The sequence below is a fragment of the Equus caballus genome, chromosome 24 (genome assembly GCF_041296265.1).
Source record: "Equus caballus isolate H_3958 breed thoroughbred chromosome 24, TB-T2T, whole genome shotgun sequence".
NCBI classification, from domain to species: domain Eukaryota; kingdom Metazoa; phylum Chordata; class Mammalia; order Perissodactyla; family Equidae; genus Equus; species Equus caballus.
The window spans coordinates 24,124,562-24,145,031 of NC_091707.1; the positions used below are offsets into that span (position 1 = coordinate 24,124,562).

At 41.8% G+C, this 20,470-nt stretch overlaps 1 protein-coding gene across 2 annotated transcripts in view; it reads left to right on the forward strand.

Moving 5' to 3' along the window:
* Positions 1 to 20,470, forward strand: part of MTHFD1 (methylenetetrahydrofolate dehydrogenase, cyclohydrolase and formyltetrahydrofolate synthetase 1) — a 62,446-nt gene that overhangs the window by 21,126 nt on the left and 20,850 nt on the right. For both annotated transcript variants that reach the window (XR_011431855.1, XM_001499131.7), the window contains exons 5-15: positions 204 to 340; positions 485 to 585; positions 8,900 to 9,036; positions 9,927 to 10,038; positions 14,311 to 14,438; positions 14,923 to 15,020; positions 15,513 to 15,686; positions 16,525 to 16,661; positions 18,142 to 18,188; positions 19,095 to 19,202; positions 19,343 to 19,417. Coding sequence is in view for 1 of the 2 variants with exons in the window: in XM_001499131.7 (XP_001499181.2) it covers positions 204 to 340; positions 485 to 585; positions 8,900 to 9,036; positions 9,927 to 10,038; positions 14,311 to 14,438; positions 14,923 to 15,020; positions 15,513 to 15,686; positions 16,525 to 16,661; positions 18,142 to 18,188; positions 19,095 to 19,202; positions 19,343 to 19,417 (1,254 nt within the window). In the remaining variant the exon portion in view is untranslated. The remainder of the gene's footprint in view (positions 1 to 203; positions 341 to 484; positions 586 to 8,899; positions 9,037 to 9,926; positions 10,039 to 14,310; positions 14,439 to 14,922; positions 15,021 to 15,512; positions 15,687 to 16,524; positions 16,662 to 18,141; positions 18,189 to 19,094; positions 19,203 to 19,342; positions 19,418 to 20,470) is intronic.

Below are 20,470 nucleotides of genomic sequence, written 5' to 3' on the forward strand. Positions count from 1 at the left end.
TGCGACCACAGCATGGCTTGATGAGTGATGCTAGGTCTGCACCCAGGATCAGAACCTGTGAATGCCAGGCTGCTGAAGCAAAGCCTGCAAGCTTAGCCACCATGCCACTGGGCTGGCCCCAACCTGACTTTTGACTGGGAAAGTGTTTCTCCACCATTTTGATTTCCATGTGGTATACAAATTATGTGCTATATTACTTTCAGGTGTTGAAGTACGTTACATCTTTGAATGAAGACTCCACTGTCCATGGGTTCATAGTGCAGCTGCCTTTAGATTCAGAGAATCCCATTAACACTGAAGCAGTGGTCAATGCTATTGCACCCGAAAAGGACGTGGATGGGTGAGTGGCTTGGCCTTCTATTTGGCATTGCATGATTCCAATTACAGTTACGTATTTCTGTTTGGGAAATACACCATATTTGTTTCTGAAGAGTATGACGCTTAATTACCTTTATGTGCCCCTTTATCACTTTCATTGTTGTAGATTGACTAGCATCAATGCTGGAAAACTTGCTAGAGGGGACTTGAATGACTGTTTCATCCCTTGTACACCTAAAGGATGCTTGGAACTCATCAAAGAGACAGGTAAAAACAAACAAGCAAAAATAAAGCACATTTCTTGGAGCCATGTGGAAGACTAGAGGAGGTCCACTGTGGGCCCTAAGTAAAGGGACCTGATTGGCACAGGGACCTGTCTGTTAGGGGCTTTAACTAAATTCACAATTTTTGCAACAACCCTATGAAGTAGGGACTGTTACTGTTCAACAGCTGAGAAAAGAGGCTCAGAGAAATTGAGTAACTTGTCCAAGAGGTAGCAGAACCAAGATTTGAACTCAGGCTTATTTGGGTTCAAAGCAAGTTATTTTTTGTGAAAAAGTAACTTATACAGTAATAAGAATTCAGAGAGTTTGTAAGGGTAAAAGTGCAGAGCACCCACCCCCAAAATGGGCACTGAGTCTCCATAGTGGTTCTAAGACTAGAGGATGGCTGGAAGCAGATCTCTTGAACAGTTGGCTGTATTACCCTGTTAGCTAGTCAGCAGCTTGGGATTTTAATTTCATTATGAATACTTTTTGTTTTTGAGGAAGATTAGCTATGAGCTAACATCTGCCACCAATCCTCCTGTTTTTGCTGAGGAGGACTGGCCCTTAACTAACATCCGTGCCCATCTTCCTCCACTTTATATATGGGACACCTGCCACAGCATGGCTTGATAAGTGGTGCATAGGTCCGCGCCCGGGATCTGAATGGGCCAACCCTGGGCCACCAAAGCAGAGGGTGCGAACTTAACTGCTGTGTCACTGGGCTGGCTCCTTGTTATGAATACTTTTAACACAGGTTATTTTTTATATTATATTTTAAGGTCATGATAGGTTATAACATTCTGAAATTTCACTTGTACGTTATTATTTGCCAGTAACTATATAAATGTACCCCTTCACCCTTTGTGCCCACCCCCAAACCCCTTCCCCCTAGTAACCGCTAAACTATTGTCTTCGTCCTTGTGTTTGTTTATCTTCTACATATGAGTGAAATCATATACTGTTTGTCTTTCTCTGTCTGGCTTATTTTGCTTAACATAATACCCTCAAAGTCCATCCATGTTGTTGCAAATGGGGCGATTTTGTCTTTTTTTTTTAATGGCTGAATAGTATTCCATTGTTTATATATGCCACATCTTCTTTATCTGATCATTGCTTGATGGGCACTTGGGTTGCTTCTACGTCTTGTCAATTGTGAATAATGCTGCAGTGAACAAAGGGGTGCATTGTGATTTGTAGATTTCAAGTTCTTTGGATAAATACCCAGTTGGGGGATGGCTGGGTCATATGTTATTTCTATTTTTAAGTTTTTGAGGAATCTCCATACTGTTTTCCATAGTGGCTGCACCAGTTTGCATTCCCACCAGCATTGTATGAGGCTTTCCTTTTCTCCACATCCTCTCCAACACTTGTTGTTTTTTGTCTTGGTGATATGGCCATTCCAATGGGTGTTAGGTGATATCTAAATGTAGTTTTGATTTGCATTTCCCTGATGATTAGTGATGTTGAACATCTTTTCATGTGCCTATTGGCCATCTGTATATCTTCTTTGGAAAAATGTCTCTTCATGTCCTCTGCCCATTTTTTGATTGAGTTGTTTGTTTTGTTTTTTGTTGCTCAATTGTGTGAGTTCTTTATATATTATGGAGATTAACCACTTCTTGGATATATGATTTGCAAATATTTTCTCCCAGTTGGTGGGTTGTCTTTTTGTTTTGTTCCTGATTTCCTTTGCCTTGCAGAAGCTCTTTAGTCTGATGAAGTCCCACTTGTTTATTTTCTCTTTTGTTTCCTTTGTCCGACTAGACATGGTATTTGAAAAGATCCTTTTAAGACTGATGTCAAAGAGAGTACTGCCTATATTTTTTTCTAGAAGTTTTCTAGTTACAGGTCTTATCTTCAAGTCTTTGATCTATTTTGAGTTAATTTTTGTGTATGGTGAAAGATAACGGTCTACTTTCATTCTTTTGCATGTGTCTGTCCAGTTTTCCTAACATCATTTATTGAAGAGACTTTCCTTTCTCCAATGTATGTTCTTAGCTCCTTTGTTGAAGATTAGCTGTTGGTAGATGTGTGGTTTTATTTCTAGGCTTTCAATTCTGTTCCATTGATCTGTGTGCCTGTTTTTGTACCGGTACCATGCTGTTTTGATTACTGTAGCTTTGTAGTATCTTTTCAAGTCAGGGATTGTGATGCCTCCAGCTTTGTTCTTTTTTCTCAGGATTGCTTTAGTTATTTGAAATCTTTTGTTGCCACATATGAATTTTAGAATTCTTTGTTCCATTTCGGTGAAGAATGTCACTGGAATTCTGATTGACATTGCATTGAATCTGTAGATTGCTTTAGGTTGTATGGACGTTTTAACTATGTTTATTCTTCCTCTCCATGTGCATGGAATGTCTACCCTTCCATTTCTTTATGGCATCATCTATTTCTTTCAGTAATGTCTTATAGTTTTCATTGTATAGGTCTTTCACCTCCTTGGTTAAATTAATTCCTAGATTTTTTTTCTTTTTGTTGTGAGTGTAAATGGATTGTATTATTGAGTTCTCTGTCTGTTAGTTTGTTATTAGAGTATAGAAATGCATCTGATTTTTGTAAGTTGATTTTGTACCCTGCAACTTTGCTGTAATTGTTGATTATTTCTAATAGTTTTCTGATGGATTCTTTAGGGTTTTCTATATATACAATCATATCGTCTGCAAACAGCAAGAGTTTCACTTCATTGCCTATTTGGATTCTTCTTATGTCTTTTTCTTGAGAAATTGCTCTGGCCAAAACCTCCAGTACTATGTTGAATAAGAGTGGTGAGATTGGGCACCCTTGTCTTGTTCCTATTCTCAGAGGGATGGCTTTCTGTTTTTCCCCATGGGGTTTGATGTTGGCTGTGGGTTTGCCATATATGGCCTTTATTATGTTGAGGTACTTTCCTTCTGTACCCATTTTATTGAGTTTTTATCATAAATGGATATTGGATCTTGTCAAATGCTTTCTCTGTGTCTATTGAGATGATCATGTGGTTTTCATTCCTCATTTTTGTTAATATAGTGTATCACATTGATTGATTTGCAGATGTTGAACCATCCCAGTGTCCCCAGTATAAATCCCACTTGATCATGGTATATGATTTTTTTTAATGTATTGCTGTATTTGGATTGCCAGTATTTTTTTGAGGATGTTTGCATCTATGTTCATCAGCGATATTGGCCTGTAATTTTCCTTCTTTGTGTTGTCCTTGTCAGGCTTTGGTGTCAGGGTGATCTTGGCCTCTGGCCTCATAGAATGGTTTAGGAAGTGTTCCATCTTCCTCAGTTTTTTGGAATAGTTTGAGAAGGATAGGTTATAAATTGTTGAATGTTTCGTAGAATTCTGCAGAGAAGCAATCTGGTCCTGGACTTTTATTTTTTGGGAGGTTTTGATTACTGTTTCTCTCTCTTTACTTGTGATTGGTCTATTCAGATTCTCTCTTTCTTTGCTCAGTTTTGGGAGGTTGTAAGAGTCTAAGAATTTATCCATTTCTTCTAAATTGTCCAATTTGTTGGCATATAGTTTTTCATAGCATTCTCTTATAATCCTTGTATTTCTGTGGCATCCATTGTAATTTCTCCTCTTTCATTTCTAATTTTATTCATTTGAGCCTTCTCTGTTTTTGTCCTTAGTCTGGCTAAGTGTTTGTCAATTTTGTTTATCTTCTCGAAGAACCAGCTCTTAGTTTCATTGATCCTTTCTAGTGTCTTTTTTGTTTCAATTTCATTTATTTCTGCTCTAGTTTTTATTATTTTCCTTCTTGTGCTGACTTTGGGCTTTGTTCATTCTTTTTCTAATTCTGTTAGGTGTAGTTTAAGATTGCTTATTTGAGACTTCTCTTGTTTGTTAAAGTGGGCTTGTACTGCATATGAATTTCCCTCTTTGGACTGCTTTTGTTGCATCCATATGAGTTGGAATGGCATGTTTTCATTTTCGTTTGTTTCCAGATATTTTTTTATTTCTCCTTTAATTTCTTCAATGATCCATTGGTTGTTCAGTAGCATGTTGTTTAGCTTCCACATCTTTGTCTTTTTCCCAGCTTTTTTCTTGTAGTTGATTTCTAGTTTCATAGCATTATCATCAGAGAAGATGCTTGATATGATGTGGATCTTCCTAAATTTATTGAGGCTTGCCTTGTTTCCCAGCATATGGTCTATCCTTGAGAATGTTCCATGTGTACTTGAGAAGAATATGGATTCTGCTATTGTTGGATGGAGTGTTCTATATATATCTATAAAGTCCATCTGGTCTATTGGTTTGTTTAATTCCACTGTTTCTTTCTTGACTTTCTGTCTGGATGATCTATCCATTGATGTAAGTGGGGTGTTGAGGTCCCCTGCTACTATTGTCTTGTTGTTACTATCTCCTTTTAGGCTTATTAATAGTTGCTTTATGTACTTTGGTGCTCCTGTATTGGATGCATAAATATTTATGTGTTATGTCTTCTTGGTTGGAGTGTCCCTTTTATCATTATATACTACCTCTCTTTGTCTCTCTTTACCTCTTTTAGCTTGAAATCTGCTTTGTCTGATATAAGTATGGCAACATCTGGTTTCTTTTGTTTGCCATTGGCTTGGAGTATCACCTTCCATTCCTTCACTCTGAGCCTGTGTTTGTCTTTGGAGCTGAGATGTGTTTCCTGGAGGCTGCACATTGTTAGATCTTGTTCTTTAATCCATCCAGCCACTCTGTGTCTTTTGATTAGAGAAGTCAATCCATTTACATTTAGAGTGATTATTGATATATGAGGGCTTAATGCTGCCATTTTATTGCTCCTTTTCCAGTTCTTCTGCATTTCCTTTGTTTCTTGTCCTGTGTATTTTGGACTACCAGTTCAGTTAGGTAGTTTTCTATGATAGTTTTCTTAATTTTCTCCTTATTTATTATTTGTGTCTCTGTTCTAATTATTTGTTCAGTGGTTACCATTAGGTTTGTATAAAAAAGATCTTGTAGATGAGATAGTTCATTTTCTGATAGCCTCTCATCCTCTCATTTCCTTAGACTAAGCTGATGCCATCCCTTTCCTTTTCTCCTAAGTAATTTTTTGTCACATCTTATTCCATCTTGTGTTGTGAGTTTGTGGTTAAAATGATGAGATTATATTTATTTTAGGTGTTATCCTTCCATTTAACTTTGATGTTATAATTGTTTGCTAATCTGTTCTTATAGAGAGCTGCAATTTTCTGATTTTGCCTACCTATTTATCTCCTTGCTCATGACTTTGTAATCCATTTCTTTTTTCTTTTGAGGTGTGAGGGGCTTCTTTAGGATTTCTTGTAAGGGGGGGGTCCTGTGGCAATGAACTCCCTTAGCTTTTGTTTACCTCGGAATGTTTTTATTTCTCCATCATATCTGAAGGATATTTTCACTGGATAGGGTATTCTTTTTCTTCTTTTTTTCCTGCTTATTTCCCCAAATCCCCCCAGCACATAGTTGTATATTTTTAGTTGTGGGTCCTTCTAGTTGTGGCATGTGGGACGCTGCCTCAACGTGGCCTGATGAGTGGTGCCATGTCTGCACCCAGGATCCAAACCACTGAATCCCTGGGCCACTGAAGTGGAGCACGCAAACTTAACCACTTGGCCACGGAGCTGGCCCCTGGATAGAGTTTTCTTGGCTGAAAGTTTTTGTCTTTCAGAATTTTGAATATATCATTCTACTCTCTCCTAGCCTATAAGGGGTTACTGCTGATAAAGCCACTGAAACCAGATTGGGGTTCCTTTGTAAGTTATTGTCTTCTGCCTTTCTGCCCTTAATATTTTTTTTTGTTTTTGACTTTTGCCAGCTTTACTACAATATGCTTTGGAGAAGGTCTTTTTACATTGAAATAGTTAGGAGATCTATTGGCCTATTTCACTTGTATTTCCAGCTCCTTCCTCAGGTTTGTGAAGTTGTCAGCTATTATTTCTCTGAAGAAGCTGTCTACTCCATTCTCCTCTTTGCGACTGGAATACCTATAATCCTTAGGTTGCGTTTCCTAATTGAGTCAGATATTTCTTGGAGAATTTCTTCATTTCTCTTTTGTCTTAGTTCTCTCTCCTCCTCCATCTGAGCATTTCTGTATTTCTATCCTAAAAATTGCTGATTTGTCCCTCCATAATATCAGCCCTGTTGTTCAGGGAGTCCAGAGTTTTCTTTATCTCATCCATTGTGTTTTTCATCTCCAACATTTCTGCTTGGGTCTTCTTATAGTTTCAATCTCTTTTGTGAAGAAGTTCCTGATTTCATTGAGCTGTCTATCTGTATTTTCTTGTAACTTGTTGAGTTTTTTTTATGATAGCTATTTTGAATTCTCTGTCGTTTAGATTATAAGTTTCTGTGCCTTCAGGATTGATTTCTGGGTACTCATCATTTTCCTTCTGGTCTGCAGATTTAATATATTCTTTCATACTGCTTGATAGCGTGGATTTCTGCCTCTGCATAGTGATAGTATCTGGTCGCAGCTTCCACCTGTTGCCACTGGGTGGGGGTCAAGACCTGTATTTTCTGAGCCCACTGTGATCCGCTGCTCACTCGCTCTAGCCACTGGCTGCTTTTCTGTCTGTGTGGTGCTCTGGCCAACTGGCTGAGCTGGAGCGCCAGGCAGGGGGAGGGGTACTTTCTTTCCCCTGCATGATCCCTGGAGCATTCTCATTCCGCCCTCGCTGTATGATCTCCTGGGATGCTAGCTTGATGAAGATACCCCTGCTATGGCTTATTCACCTCTGTGTGGGGCTTTCTTATGAGCTGTGAGGGAAATTGGAGAGTGATGGTGTTCCTGTAGAGGACTGCCCCTCCCCCCTCTCCTCTTACAGCTTTGTGCAGTCCCGGGGTTGCTGCCTTTTGGGAGGAAGAGAGGATTCCCCTTACTTCCTTCCACTTCCTCTGGGGGTTCCAGCACCTCCATCTTCAGACATATGGCTGTGTGGGTCTCTCACACGTCTTTTGTGTTGTGTGAATGTCCTCTGTTGGTATATGAATGTCCTTGTCATTGTATCTTAGAGGAGAGAGTCGAAGAGGTGAGCTTTCTCCACCATGATGCTGATGTCATCCTCAACAGAAGTTATTTTTTTACAAGGAAGTATGCCCTGTTTAAGGGAAGTGGATCAGAAATTTCAAGTGGAAAGTATTGGCCAATGTAAAAAAATTTTCTGTGGTTGGCTAGAAAAGGTCAAGCTATAAGCCTGGGGACAGCTATTACTGTTCAGTCCTACAACTAAGTTTATATTCTATGGCATATTTAGTAAATAGTGAGTTACAGCTTGATAAAAAACAAATCCTATGAGCCACAGCAGCTGTAGGCTTCCCACCTCCACTTACTGATACTGAAGCTACCATTTGCCCTAATATAGCTTCAGGTCCTTTGCTAAATCCTAAAAAAAGTGTAGTTAGTTACCTTTTAAACACTTCAGACTCTGAGGGCTTCACTAGATGTTTATGATGTTTGCATTATATCAAGGCTTATCTTTTTTGGATAAAATTAATCTCATGCAAGAAGCAGAATTTAAATACCGACTGCCTTAAGCATGAATCTCCTTCAGCTTGACTGGGCAGAGGGGCCCAGGCAGAGTCCTCAAGACCTTATCTCTGGTTTCTTCTGGGTGGCCCCAGCTGGCTCTAGCCTTGTTCTGTCCTTGTGCCTGACAGTCACGGGATTTGATCTCATTGTCCAGGGCATGAAGTGTTGTCACTTGTCCACTATGGGGTGCTCACCCAAACCGTCTCTAGTGAGTAGAGTATGTCTGTCCTGAAAAGGACGTTAGAATAGTGTCAGAGAGTATGCTGAGGAAGCAAAAAGAAAGCTTTCTACTGCAAAGTTCCCCTTTATTACTTCCCTGCAAATAACCCTATGGCTCAGACCCTAAGCCAGAAGAGAAATCTGGATGAGGAACTGCATAAGTAAACTTACAAAAGTTGGAAAGAATTGCTGGTACTAATCTAATTTACTTTGTTTCCCTCCACCCCGTTTCATGCACCCTATTTGTTATACCTGCTTTTCCCATGTGTTTAATCTGATGTCTTTTCCATATGGCTGGTTAGCTGTATGTCTGGGTTTCTTTTTCATTTGAGTGTAGGTTTTCTTCCCACTCTCCTATGAGTCAATGAATGGATCTTTGCTTAAGCTGCTCTTAAAAACCCACAGCAAGAAGGACACATGTACAAGTGCCACTTTGTAGCTAAAACCCTAGAGCTGAGAATATATACTACCAAAGAAGGAATGTTTTTAGGAAGATTTCTTTTTGATGCTAAGAACCTGTTTTGTGCAGTTGTTCTGAATTTTCCCAGTTAGGCGGCATGTGAAGGAAGGCAGCTTCCCCCAATTCTCCGATGCACATTGGCTTTTCTTTCAGGGGTGCAGATTGCTGGAAGGCATGCGGTGGTGGTTGGGCGCAGCAAAATAGTTGGTGCCCCGATGCATGACTTGCTTCTGTGGAACCATGCCACAGTGACCACCTGCCACTCCAAGACTGCCAAGCTAGACGAGGAGGTAGGGGGTAGAACATGTTCTGTGTGGGTGCGTGTATGTGCGTGTGTGTGTGCGTGGACAGGTGTGCGGTGGGGTGTTCTCACATTACGGGAATAGGTAACATTTGAGTGTCAGAAACTGCCATGTACTTTACCTCATTATCTCATTTAACCCCTATAACAATTCTCTGATTCTTGTTTCATTTTACAAGAAGAGGAAACAAATTCAAATTAAAAACTTGCCCAAGTTTATACAGATTTTGTTCTGTCTACACCAGTCCACCTCGTCGTAGATGGGGATTTGCAGTGTAGGAGCTGGAATTGACCCTTGGCAGCCAGATCCCAGATTTGTAAAAGTGGTGGCCTCAGAGGTGGAAGTGCTCCAGAGAGGGGTGTGGACAGTGGTCCTGTGACATCTGTTGCAGGTTGTTCTTGACCCCTGCCTCTGATTTGTGAGCACAAGAATTCTCACATGTACACATCCCTGTTGAATCTCTTAGATGTGGGGAGAGAGCAGGAGAAAGGCCCAGCACCTTCTCTTTTAATCCTCCCCAAGCAATGCTGTGCGTAAGGTGGTGGTCCCCACGTTCCATAGGACAGGGAACAGTCTCTGGATAGTATATAATCAGGGACATTGTCCTAGGCCTCTGGCTCCCAGTCTGTGCTCTTCCCTGCCTTGCAGGTTCTCATCAAGTTCCCCGTTCAATGAACTACTGAGTGAAAGGGGAGCTTCGTGGTGTGTGTAGGAATAAGCATGGCGTATGGGGAGCTGTCAGAGACGGTGTGTGGCCTGCATAGTATAGCTGATGGCAATGAGGAAGTTGATACAAAGTTTAGGGATGTCTTTTTCCACTTCTGGATTTTTTTGTGTTTCACTGTTTAATTCCTGAAGTCAGAACCCTCTTTCCCTAGGTAAATAAAGGTGACATCCTCGTGGTTGCAGCTGGTCAGCCTGAAATGGTGAAAGGGGAGTGGATCAAACCTGGGGCAGTAGTCATCGACTGTGGGATCAATTACATCCCAGGTGAGTGTTACTGGAGGGGGAAGGTGGTTTCTGCTGGAGGGCTGGGCAGAGGAGGATGTCCGGGTCATCGTATGAAGCCTAAGTGAGAACCCTTGTCCTGTTTTTTTAGGCTTGAAGTGCCAGGGCTCAGAGCGATTGGCCTGCCCACGGGTGCACATTTAGTAGATGGCAGAGTCGTCCCTGGCTAGCAGGTTTGCCTGATGGCAGAGCCCGTGGTTTCAGCCATTGGGCTTTGTGGTTTGGGAGATGACAACGTCCAGGATGGATGGATTTAAAAGACAGGGTAATCTTTGCAGAGTGCTGTGAGACTCCAGGAGAGGGATTCAGTCTGCCAAGAGTCCTCTAGGAGGGCTTTACGTAGAAGGCATTGGACCTGGGCCGTCTCGAGGCAGAGAGGATAAAGCCAGCCTTATACTTATGTCCATAACTGTACTTGGCATCCTCAGCCCTAACTTACTCCTCGCTCCCCTGTTTGGTTAATGACATCACCATTCTTCCTTCTCACGAGTCTGAAATCTTTTAGTTTCCCTCCCAATCATTCCATATACAGATCCGTTTTTAAGTGTTAGGAATTTTTTTCCTGTCTTCTCTGTTCTGTGTCACTACTGAGTGTCACCCTCTCAGCTGGAGGCACTGCTGTGACTTTCTCCCTGGTCTCCCACCGCCAGCTGACTCCCTCTCATCCATCTGTGTGCTCCTGCCGTATGCACGGTCTTGACGTGGACCATAAGCCCTTTCCTCCCGCATCACTTGTCAGACTCCTTAGCCGCATACTGGTTTTAGCCACCCCCATGGTTTCAGCGGCCATTTTTCTCACACACGCTTGTGAATGCCTGTCTTAAACAGTTGTAAGATAGACCGAGTGCCCCCCCTGCACCTGTCTTTTTGTCCTGTGCAGCTATGTGGCTGTATCTCTAGTGCAGCAGGGTGTTCTTTCATCATGAAGTTTCCAGACGTAAAATTTGAAAGGACAATAAAGTGACTACTTGGGTATATACCTCGTAGATTCAAGAAAGGAACAATCTTTAATCGAATGGCTGTTTCTGTGCACAGGCAGCCCCGCCCCCAGGCCTTGGGCTACACAACTGAGTAAAGCTCAGCCGTGAGCCTCACTTTCAACCACTTCCTCCCCACCTGCCCTCTGAGATGGCCGTGCTTCCTTCCAATCCTTGTCTGATTCCCCTGCAGCAAGGGGTGATCTCTCCTTCTTTTGAAAATCCTTCTTTCCCTCCTCCCCTCTCGTAGGACTTGATGTCCTGTGCTCTCCTCCATTAGATAGTCAGCTCCTCAGGGCAGTGGTCTGTGTGGTGCCAGGTCCAGCTTTATGCCTTCTGACAGCTTCTAACTCATATCTGTTGACGGGAGTTATAGCAAGAGTATTCTTTCTCTTTTTCCATCTCAAGTTTGAAATACAGACACAAAGCTGCCAGGAACATTAGTCACTGTCAAGCCTTCACTGTTTTTAACCTCCCTCCCACTCTCCCTACCATGCTTTTAAGACAGTAGCTCATAATTGATCACTCATTGTCTTGTAGTGTAATTATCTAATGAGTGATAAAGAAATTGCTCTCCTACAACTCCTCACTTTGAGTACTTGCAATGTGACATTCAAGCTCAGTCTGTTTAAAACCTTGCATCTTCTCTATCATATTTCTGCTTTGGGCATTTTTTTCGATTAGATTTGAGAGACAGAAGAAACACCTGGGTGGGGATCTGGAGTCTTGCTGATAGGTATGAAAGGTTGACTTAAACATGAAACTTACCATCCTGTTCACGTGTATTCCTCACGTAGATGGTAAAATGTGGATAAGATCAAAGCAGTACCTTCCCTCCTGGTCACCTGTTTTTACTGATCCTGGGTACATAGTTGAATAAGTATCTGTGAGGCTGGATTTTATTGTTCTGCAAGCACAGCAGAATTGCTGAGTTACAGACCAGTGGGTGGGCTGGAGGTCCTAAAGACTGTTCTTTGCAGTGTTCATTTTTGAAGCCCCGTGTTCTACGACTGGGCCATTTGTTGATTCGTATTTTGCTTATGTAAGTCATTTGCATGGTCCTGTCAGAGATAACATCATAAATCACTTGCCAAATTAAGAATGAATTAAGGTATATACTCTTTTTTTTCCAAAAAGGGAATATTTTTTAAGATTCAATTGCAGAGCAGAAACTATTGGCCAGAGAAACACATAAAAGTATTCTTCCCACTGGGGTTACTAAAGATAATTTGAGAAGGGCTGGATTAGTGGTAAGTGTTTTATTTGCAAGATTTATAAAAAGAGGGAACAGATTCCCCACTGTGACCCAATCCAGTCTCAACTTATCCAGTGTAGTGACTTCCATACTGGACTCTCTTCTTGGGCATCCCCACATTAAATGCGAAGGAGTCAAGGCTCAGCTGGATTGTAAGCTGAATTTTGTACATATAATTCCCAGTGAAAGAGATATTCTAGGGCTGAGATAGATAACCAGAACCTTTGTTGGTTACTGAAGCCATACGCTTAGACTGAGAAATGGTCACTTTTTCCACTGACCGCATCGTACTTTCCATGAAACACTGTGCATCAGCGGGCACTCGGGTCAACCTGATAGTGTTTGGTTAAGGAGCAAAACAGCTCATCCACTGCAGCATTTAGTTGTCCAGGAATTAATATATCTCCTATATATGGAGAAACATAGGGCGAAAGTGGTTACCATTAACAAATAGAAAGAGGGGCGGGGTATTTGAAAATAGTTGAAACTGACTTCAGTGTTGGACTCTTGAAACCTGTGCACAGGGCAAATGCTTAACTGTATTTCTTGGCATTTTGAAACGCTTTTAGTGGTTGTGAGAGGAAATGTTCTGCCGTAGCTTGCTGCTTTATAATCATCTAGAAATCTGAAATATCCCAAGGAGTTGTGTTCACCAGTTGTGTGCATATAGAAAATATCTCATGTATCTAGGAAGGGAAGAGAAACCCTTATGTTTGGAGATTGCTTTTCAATTTCAAGAACGTGCACAATTTCTCACTTGATTCTCAGCAAGCTTGTGACGTGGGCAGTGCTAATCCTTCTTTGCATCTTTGGGCTGCTGATCAGTAAGGAGCACACAGGGGCTGAGGACTAGCAGTTAGCAGAAGAGCTTATCCTAGAGCCCACGTCTCTTAATTCTGGCATTTTGGCTGACCCTGAAGCTTCCTGTCTCTCGGTTGTGACAAGCCCAGGGTTTCACCAGTTCAGATCCTGGGCACAGACCTAGCACTGCTCATCAAGCCATGCTGAGGCGGCGTCCCACATGGCACAACTAGAATATACAACTATGTACTTGGGGAGCTTTGGGGAGAAGAAGAAAAATAAAAAGAGGAAGATTGGTGACAGAGACAGATGTCAGCTCAGGGCCAATCTTAGGGGAAAAGAACCTGATAGGTTTAGAGTCCTTTAAAAAAAATTTTACCAGTCTAAAACTTTGTGGATTATCACTTTTTGGCTGATGGATACCATGACTACGTGTATGCCCTCTCTGAAACTACTTCAAAGAGAAGTAGTGAAATGGCTAAGATCCCACCAGACGCTGCCTCGGGAGCCTTAGAGCTGCCGGGTCTGGCTGACCCCACCCCCTCCTGAGAGTGCACCGCCACCGAGTGTAGGAAGCACCTTGTGTGAGTGAGCAGCGATGCATCATTGGGCTTTGTTCTCTCCAATAGCTATTCTTTGCTGGTAAGATTTGTATTTGTTCTTGTTTCCTTTAAGGGAAGCGTAATTCTATTCTCTGCCTTTTGCATACATTTAAGTAGCTGCTCGTCTTTGGAATTGGATGTTGAATTGTTCCTCCAGCTCACGCGTGGAGCTTACAGAATGCTGACAGTTGCTGTAGAAACGGTATCTGGCAGCTGTGACATAGTTGGAGCTTTGTGCACCCAAAAAATTCCTTTGTAGGCCTTGGCAAATTGTCATTTTAAAAGGTGCTCATTACATGCTGGGTAGTTGGCTTTAAGAATTAAAAAACAGTTGGTATTTTATTTGCCACCTGACAGACAACGAAAGGATTCTCCTGGTTCTGAAAAACCACTCAAACATCTTGTGAATTTTTGCAGGTAAAATAGGTTTCTCCCTAGGAAATAGCAAACACCTGTCATCCTGTAGCTTTTAAGTAAAGTGGGCACTGGTGCCAGAGGGGACTACACACTCTAAACTTGACTTAGTTTTTGGAACAAGCTGTCATAATTGAGCACTTAACTTAGAAATAAACACCAGGATTGCAATTCTGAGACTTTGATTTTTTTCCCCCTTGACCAGATGACACAAAACCAAATGGGAGAAAAGTTGTGGGTGATGTGGCATACAGCGAGGCCAAAGAGAGGGCGGGCTTCATCACTCCTGTTCCTGGGGGTGTTGGGCCCATGACGGTGGCAATGCTGATGCAGGTGTGTATGAACAAAAGTTCCTGTAATAGTTCTAAGAAACTGATAGAATTCAAGTTACAGCCTTTCTCCCCAAGTAGAAATGTCATAAAACCTACTCAGAAGCTAAGTAAGGATGTGAATCTGTTGCAGAGAGAAAGGAATGGAAGAACAGAGAAATAGAACCAGTCATATTTGTAGAGTAAAGTAGAGACGGCACAGTTTAACTTACTTTGGAGTGTAACTCCAGAAAAAGGAAAGTGCAAACACACTGACTTTGCTAGGTGTATTTTGGCTTGCTTGCCCGTCTTAACACACACCAACTGATGTGAAGAGAGGCAAGGAGCCAAGGGCATTTTAGGTCCCTGTAGACTCTGGCTTAGAATTGAAGCGTGTTAATAGGTGGATCAAGAAGCTGTTTGTGAACAGGAATGACCCAGGATTTGGAATTGATGTGGGGGGTAAAACAATTATCTCTTCTAAGTTCCATTTATGACATTTTGTTTAGAGCACAGTAGAGAGCGCAAAGCGTTTCCTGGAGAAATTTAAGCCAGGAAAGTGGATGATTGCGTATAACAACCTTGACCTCAAGACGCCTGTTCCGAGGTAAAAATAAAATTTTACTAGTTTAGGGGGGCCGGCCCCATGGCCGAGTGGTTAAGCTTGTGAGCTCCACTTTGGCAGCCCAGGGTTTTCCTGGTTCGGATCCTGGGCACGGACATGGCACTGCTCATCAGGCCACGACGAGGTGACGTCCCACAGAACACAACCAGAAGGACCTACAACTAGAATATATAAATATGTGCTGGGGGCCTTTGGGAAGAAGAAGAAGAAAAATAAAAAAAGAGGAAGATTGGCAACAGATGTTAGCTCAGGGCCAATCTTAGGGAAAAAAACCCTAATAGGTTTAGAGTCCTTTAAAAAAAATTTTTACTAGTCTAAAACTATGGATCATCAGTTTTTAGCTGATGGATACCATAGCTACGTGTATGCCCTCTCTGAAAGCACCATCAGTGGTTGGGTTGGGTCATTACTGGGATGGGATTAATTAATCCCAGTGAATAAAGATTGATATATATTTTCTGTATTTCTTTTAAGTGACATTCAAGTATCACGATCTTGCAAGCCAAAGCCCATTGGTAACCTGGCTCGAGAAATTGGTCTGCTGTCTGAAGAGGTGGAATTGTACGGTGAAACAAAGGCCAAAATTCTGCTGTCTACACTGGAACGCCTGAAGCACCAGCCTGATGGAAAATATGTGGTGGTGACTGGGTATGGTTTTTATTCATTTGCCAGTTGATTCTTAATATTAATCCTGATTATTATTCCCAGGGGTTGCATTTGCACTTAGCATATATATGTGGAGGTTCCTTTAATTTTGTTTTAGCATTTTTCACATGTATTTTGTGTCATTTGTTTCTTACGGCAACCCTGTGAGGTAAGAGTAGATTACCACCCTTCAGAGATGAGAAAATTTGTCAAGGTTATCCATCCAGTAGGGCGAAGAGTTAGGTCTTAAAACCTAGCCTTCAGATGGAATCACCTTTTTTTTAACCCCCAATTCATCAATTCAGTAGATGTATGGAGCATTAATTTTTATTGCTCATTAAGTTACATATAAAAGCTAGTTTTTGAGACTAAATTGAGAAATTACATTATAGCAGTGTCTCTCCAAAGTATGTTTGTCCCTTACAGTGAGAACAGCTAACATGCAGTAGTCTTTTTTTAATTCAAAATTGGGCGGGGGTGGGGGGCCGGCCTGGTGGCGTAGTGGTTAAGTTTGCGCACTCCACTGCGGCGGCCCAGGGTTTGCAGGGTTTGCAGGTTTGGATCCCGGGTGAACCCACATAGCATTCATCAAGCTGTGCTGTGGCAGGCATACCACATACAAAATAGAGGAAGATTGACACAGATATGTTAGCTCAGGGCCAGTCTTCCTCACCAAAAAAAGTAATTTAAAATTAGGGGAAATTATAACTAAGACTCTTGGAAGAGATTTCTTCAGTTCTTTGTCTTACTATTCAAATTAAGAGTCATTCTCTGTGGTCTGTTAGGTCTGGCTTAGTGATTCACATAAACTTAATTTTCCTCTTTTGCTTTCATCTTGAAGAATAACTCCAACGCCCCTGGGAGAAGGGAAAAGCACAACCACAATCGGGCTGGTGCAAGCCCTTGGCGCCCACCTTCATCAGAACGTCTTTGCGTGTGTGCGGCAGCCTTCTCAGGGCCCCACCTTTGGAATAAAAGGTATGGGGGGCTAGACCTTGGCTGCCTCTCCTTCGGTCCTCCCTGGCCTGCTCGACCCTTAAGGGCTTAGACACCAGGAATGTCCTCCTCACCCTGAATCATGGTCCTTTTGGGAAAGGCTTTCATCGCATTACCCCAACCCCTGCTGTCACTATTTGAGACTGCACAGGGCTTCCCTGGGTGAGTAATCTGTAGGCAGGGGTGCTTTATATGACTAATAGTCAACTGTCACAGTAACAGTAAAGGTAGTCATGGCCACTGATCACCATGCTGACTTCTGGGAGACAAGGAGAAGCCCTACAGATGTCCCACCCATATGGAATAAGAAAAGACTACCGTTACTGAGTATGTGCTTTGTGCGTGGTTTTGTGCTAAGCAGTTTGTGTGTATTATTTTATGTTCTAATATAACGTAGTATTATCACCATTTTACAATAGCCACGCTGGGACTTCAGAGATAACTTGGTCAAAGGTGCTGTTGTTGGGTACCGGAGTAGACCTGAAACGATACCATCAACAAGAGTGTTTCTTCTGATTGGATGAAAACATAACCTTTAGTAATCATACTTCACCTTCAGTTTTTGACAGCTGCAGTACTGCAAACATGCTCTTTTAATTAAAATTATTTTTGTTAATTGTAATAAGTTCTTAGAGGTAGCTTTCTCATTTGCCTGGTGATGAGTATCACATACTCTGCTTGTTCTCACGATGACTGCAGTGTGAGATAGGGTCCGCCTTGGCCCGTCTGCCTGTTGTGTTGATGTATTTTATAGATGTGCTGACCTAGTTCTGCTTTTGAGCTTATCAGCCTCCTTTCAACTCCAGAATGAGCCTTTCTCTTGTTCTGCTTATTGACCCCAATATTCTTTTCCTTTTGTTATGAATTGCCCCATTTTCATTGTGTGGTCTCTGCCTCACAAAAAAACACAAAATCTGTACCTTAGATTGACATTTATCTCACTGATAACCTGGACATTTTTGACTGACCTTTCATTAATAATCCAAACAGGCAGCAAAAATCTAGCAGTTAAGCTGTTTTATAACATATGTGTCCTATTTAGGAAGAATTGCAGTCTCTGAGTTTGGTGCATTTTAAATATTCCCTTTTTAAAATGCCAGAGTAATGTTTATGAGAGTAGGAAATTGAACAGATTTGCCTTTATGTAACCGTAGGCTGGGTCTTTTAACAAATGTTAGGAATCATGGGAAAGCTCTTTCTAAAGATAATGAGTAGGGATGTACATGTTCATGATTTTGTCATTTAGACTCAGATTTCAACTGAGAGACTATTCAGCATGAACAAGATCAGATATTTTAGCTTAATAAAATTAGAAAACACTTGATCAAATCTGTCCAAATGGTTGTAAAAAGTAAATAAATAATATGCGTACCAGTTACCAAAACCTCTTTGCTTTTATTTGATTTCCACATTATGGAGAAGCAGGCTTAACATGAGTCCTCACCCTTGACCTATCCTCCAGGTGGCGCTGCAGGAGGTGGCTACTCACAGGTCATTCCAATGGAAGAGGTAAAGTATTCTGGGACTTGGGTTTTTTGGGTTTTTTTGCTGGGAAAGATTTGCCCTGAGCTATCATCTGTTGCCAATCTTCCTCTCTTTATTTTCCTCCCCAAAGCCCTGGTACATAGTTGTATATTCTAGCTGTAGGTCCTTCTAGTTCTTCTTTGTGTGCCACTGCCATGGGATGCATACTGACAAATGAATGGTGTGGTTCCTTGCCCGGGAACAGAACTTGGGCCGCCGAAGCAGAGTGCACTGAACTTTAACCACTAAGGTCATCAGGGCTGCTCAGGATTTGGTTGAATCAGACTCCTTGTTATGCTTTTTCCTTCTAGAGATTAACCTTTATTGTAGAGCTGTTAGTGGACAAATCACTTGTTTCTCAGCAGAAGCAACACTTAAAGGAAAAACATCTTAATTTGCAGACTTATAAGACAGCTTAGTTTTTTGACATGACAAGGACTTAAAAGTCTGGTTTTCAGGGGGAATAATAACCTTAAGCAGGTGATCAAATGAAGCATGAGATTGGGAAGAACCAACACTAAGTGAATTCAGGGTAGTAACTACAGAAATGGGAACAATGTATAGGCGTAGAGTTGGGCTGCTCCAGTGTAGTCTTCTTGCTGACTGTTTAAAGGACATGAGCGTGTCCTCAGCAATCCGGTGTTGCTGTTGATCCCGGTGGTGTGGCACTTGTGGTTACTGAGCATGTCACTTGGGGAAAGCACATTTCTTCTGAAGACAGTCAGGAATTGATGTTTGCAAGAGTGCCCTATCTTGGGTGTTCGTCCACTAGCTGTGCTGCCGTTAAGTTTTCCATTGGCTTTACCATAGGGATGATTTGGTTGCAATAGAATGAATGTTGGAAATTTGCAGAGAAGTTGGAAGACTAATGTGGCTTCTGCTCTTTTGTAGTTTAATCTCCACCTCACTGGTGACATCCATGCCATCACTGCAGCTAATAACCTTGTTGCCGCAGCCATCGATGCCCGGATGTTCCATGAACTGACCCAGACAGACAAGGTAGGCTGCTGTGGCACCATGGGCACTTTTGAAAGGGTTGAAGCACCTGAATTAATGTTGGTCCCTTGGGTGCTGATGATGCAAATAGCAAGGCAGTGGGGTTCTGCTCATTTAAAAGCCCTTTTCCTCTTTTTTTTAAGGCTCTCTTTAATCGTTTGGTACCATCAGTAAATGGAGTGAAAAAGTTCTCTGATATCCAAATCCGAAGGTTACAGGTAAGCTTTCTTCTTCCTTCTTCATTTTTTTATTTTTAAATTTTTTTTTTTTTTTGGAAGATTAGCCCTGAGCTAACATTCCCTGCCAATCCTCCTCTTGCTGAGGAAGACTGGCCCTGAGCTAACATCTTTGCCCATCTTCCTCTACTTTATATGTGGGACGCCTGCCACAGCATGGCTTGACAAGCAGTGCGTAGGTCAGCACCCGAGATCTGAACTGGTGAACCCCGGGCCGCCGAAGCGGAATGTGCGAACTTAACCACTCCGCCACCAGGCTGGCCCCTTCCTTCTTCATTTTTGATATTGTGTGAAATTGAGTGACTGATAAGGAGGTAAAAATCTCCATAGAGTAGCTTATTTTGGATCAAGTTACATCCATAACCATAGTCACAAGGTCATGATATACATAGCAAAGATTGGTGGTAGATGTTATTTCTTGTTTATCTATAAATTATAAGTGGTTAGTCTTGAAATAAATAGAGCACTGATGGCCTGCCCTCAGCTTAGAAGAAGAGTGACATTTCCTGTACAGCGTGGATGGGAATCAGGATGCCATGATGGCAGCATAGCAGCTTTTAGAGTTTGAATCTTGGCCTTTTCAGCATTGGGACCTTAAGCAAGAGTGGTTACTTCTATATTTTACTTGCATTTCTATAACAAATACATAGTCATTAAACATGCTCTGTACCGTATGACCCAGAAAGCCCACTCCTAGGTAATTACCCAAGAGAAATGCAAACTTGTGTTCATACAAAAACGTGAATGTTTTTGGCAGCTCCGTTAATAATCTCCAAAATCTAGAAACAACCCAAATGTCCTATAGTGGATGAAGGGATAACCAAACCGGTACAGCCATGCAGTAAAAAGAAATGAACTCTTGATAAACACAACAACCTGGATGAGTCTTCAAGGCATTATGTTGGGGGGAAGAAGCCAGTGTCAAAAGGTTGCATACTGTATGTTTCCATTTCTGTGACTTTCTCAAAAAGGCAAAGCTCTAGTGATGGAGAACAGATCAATGGGTGCCAGGGGTTAGGGGGCAAGGGAGGATGT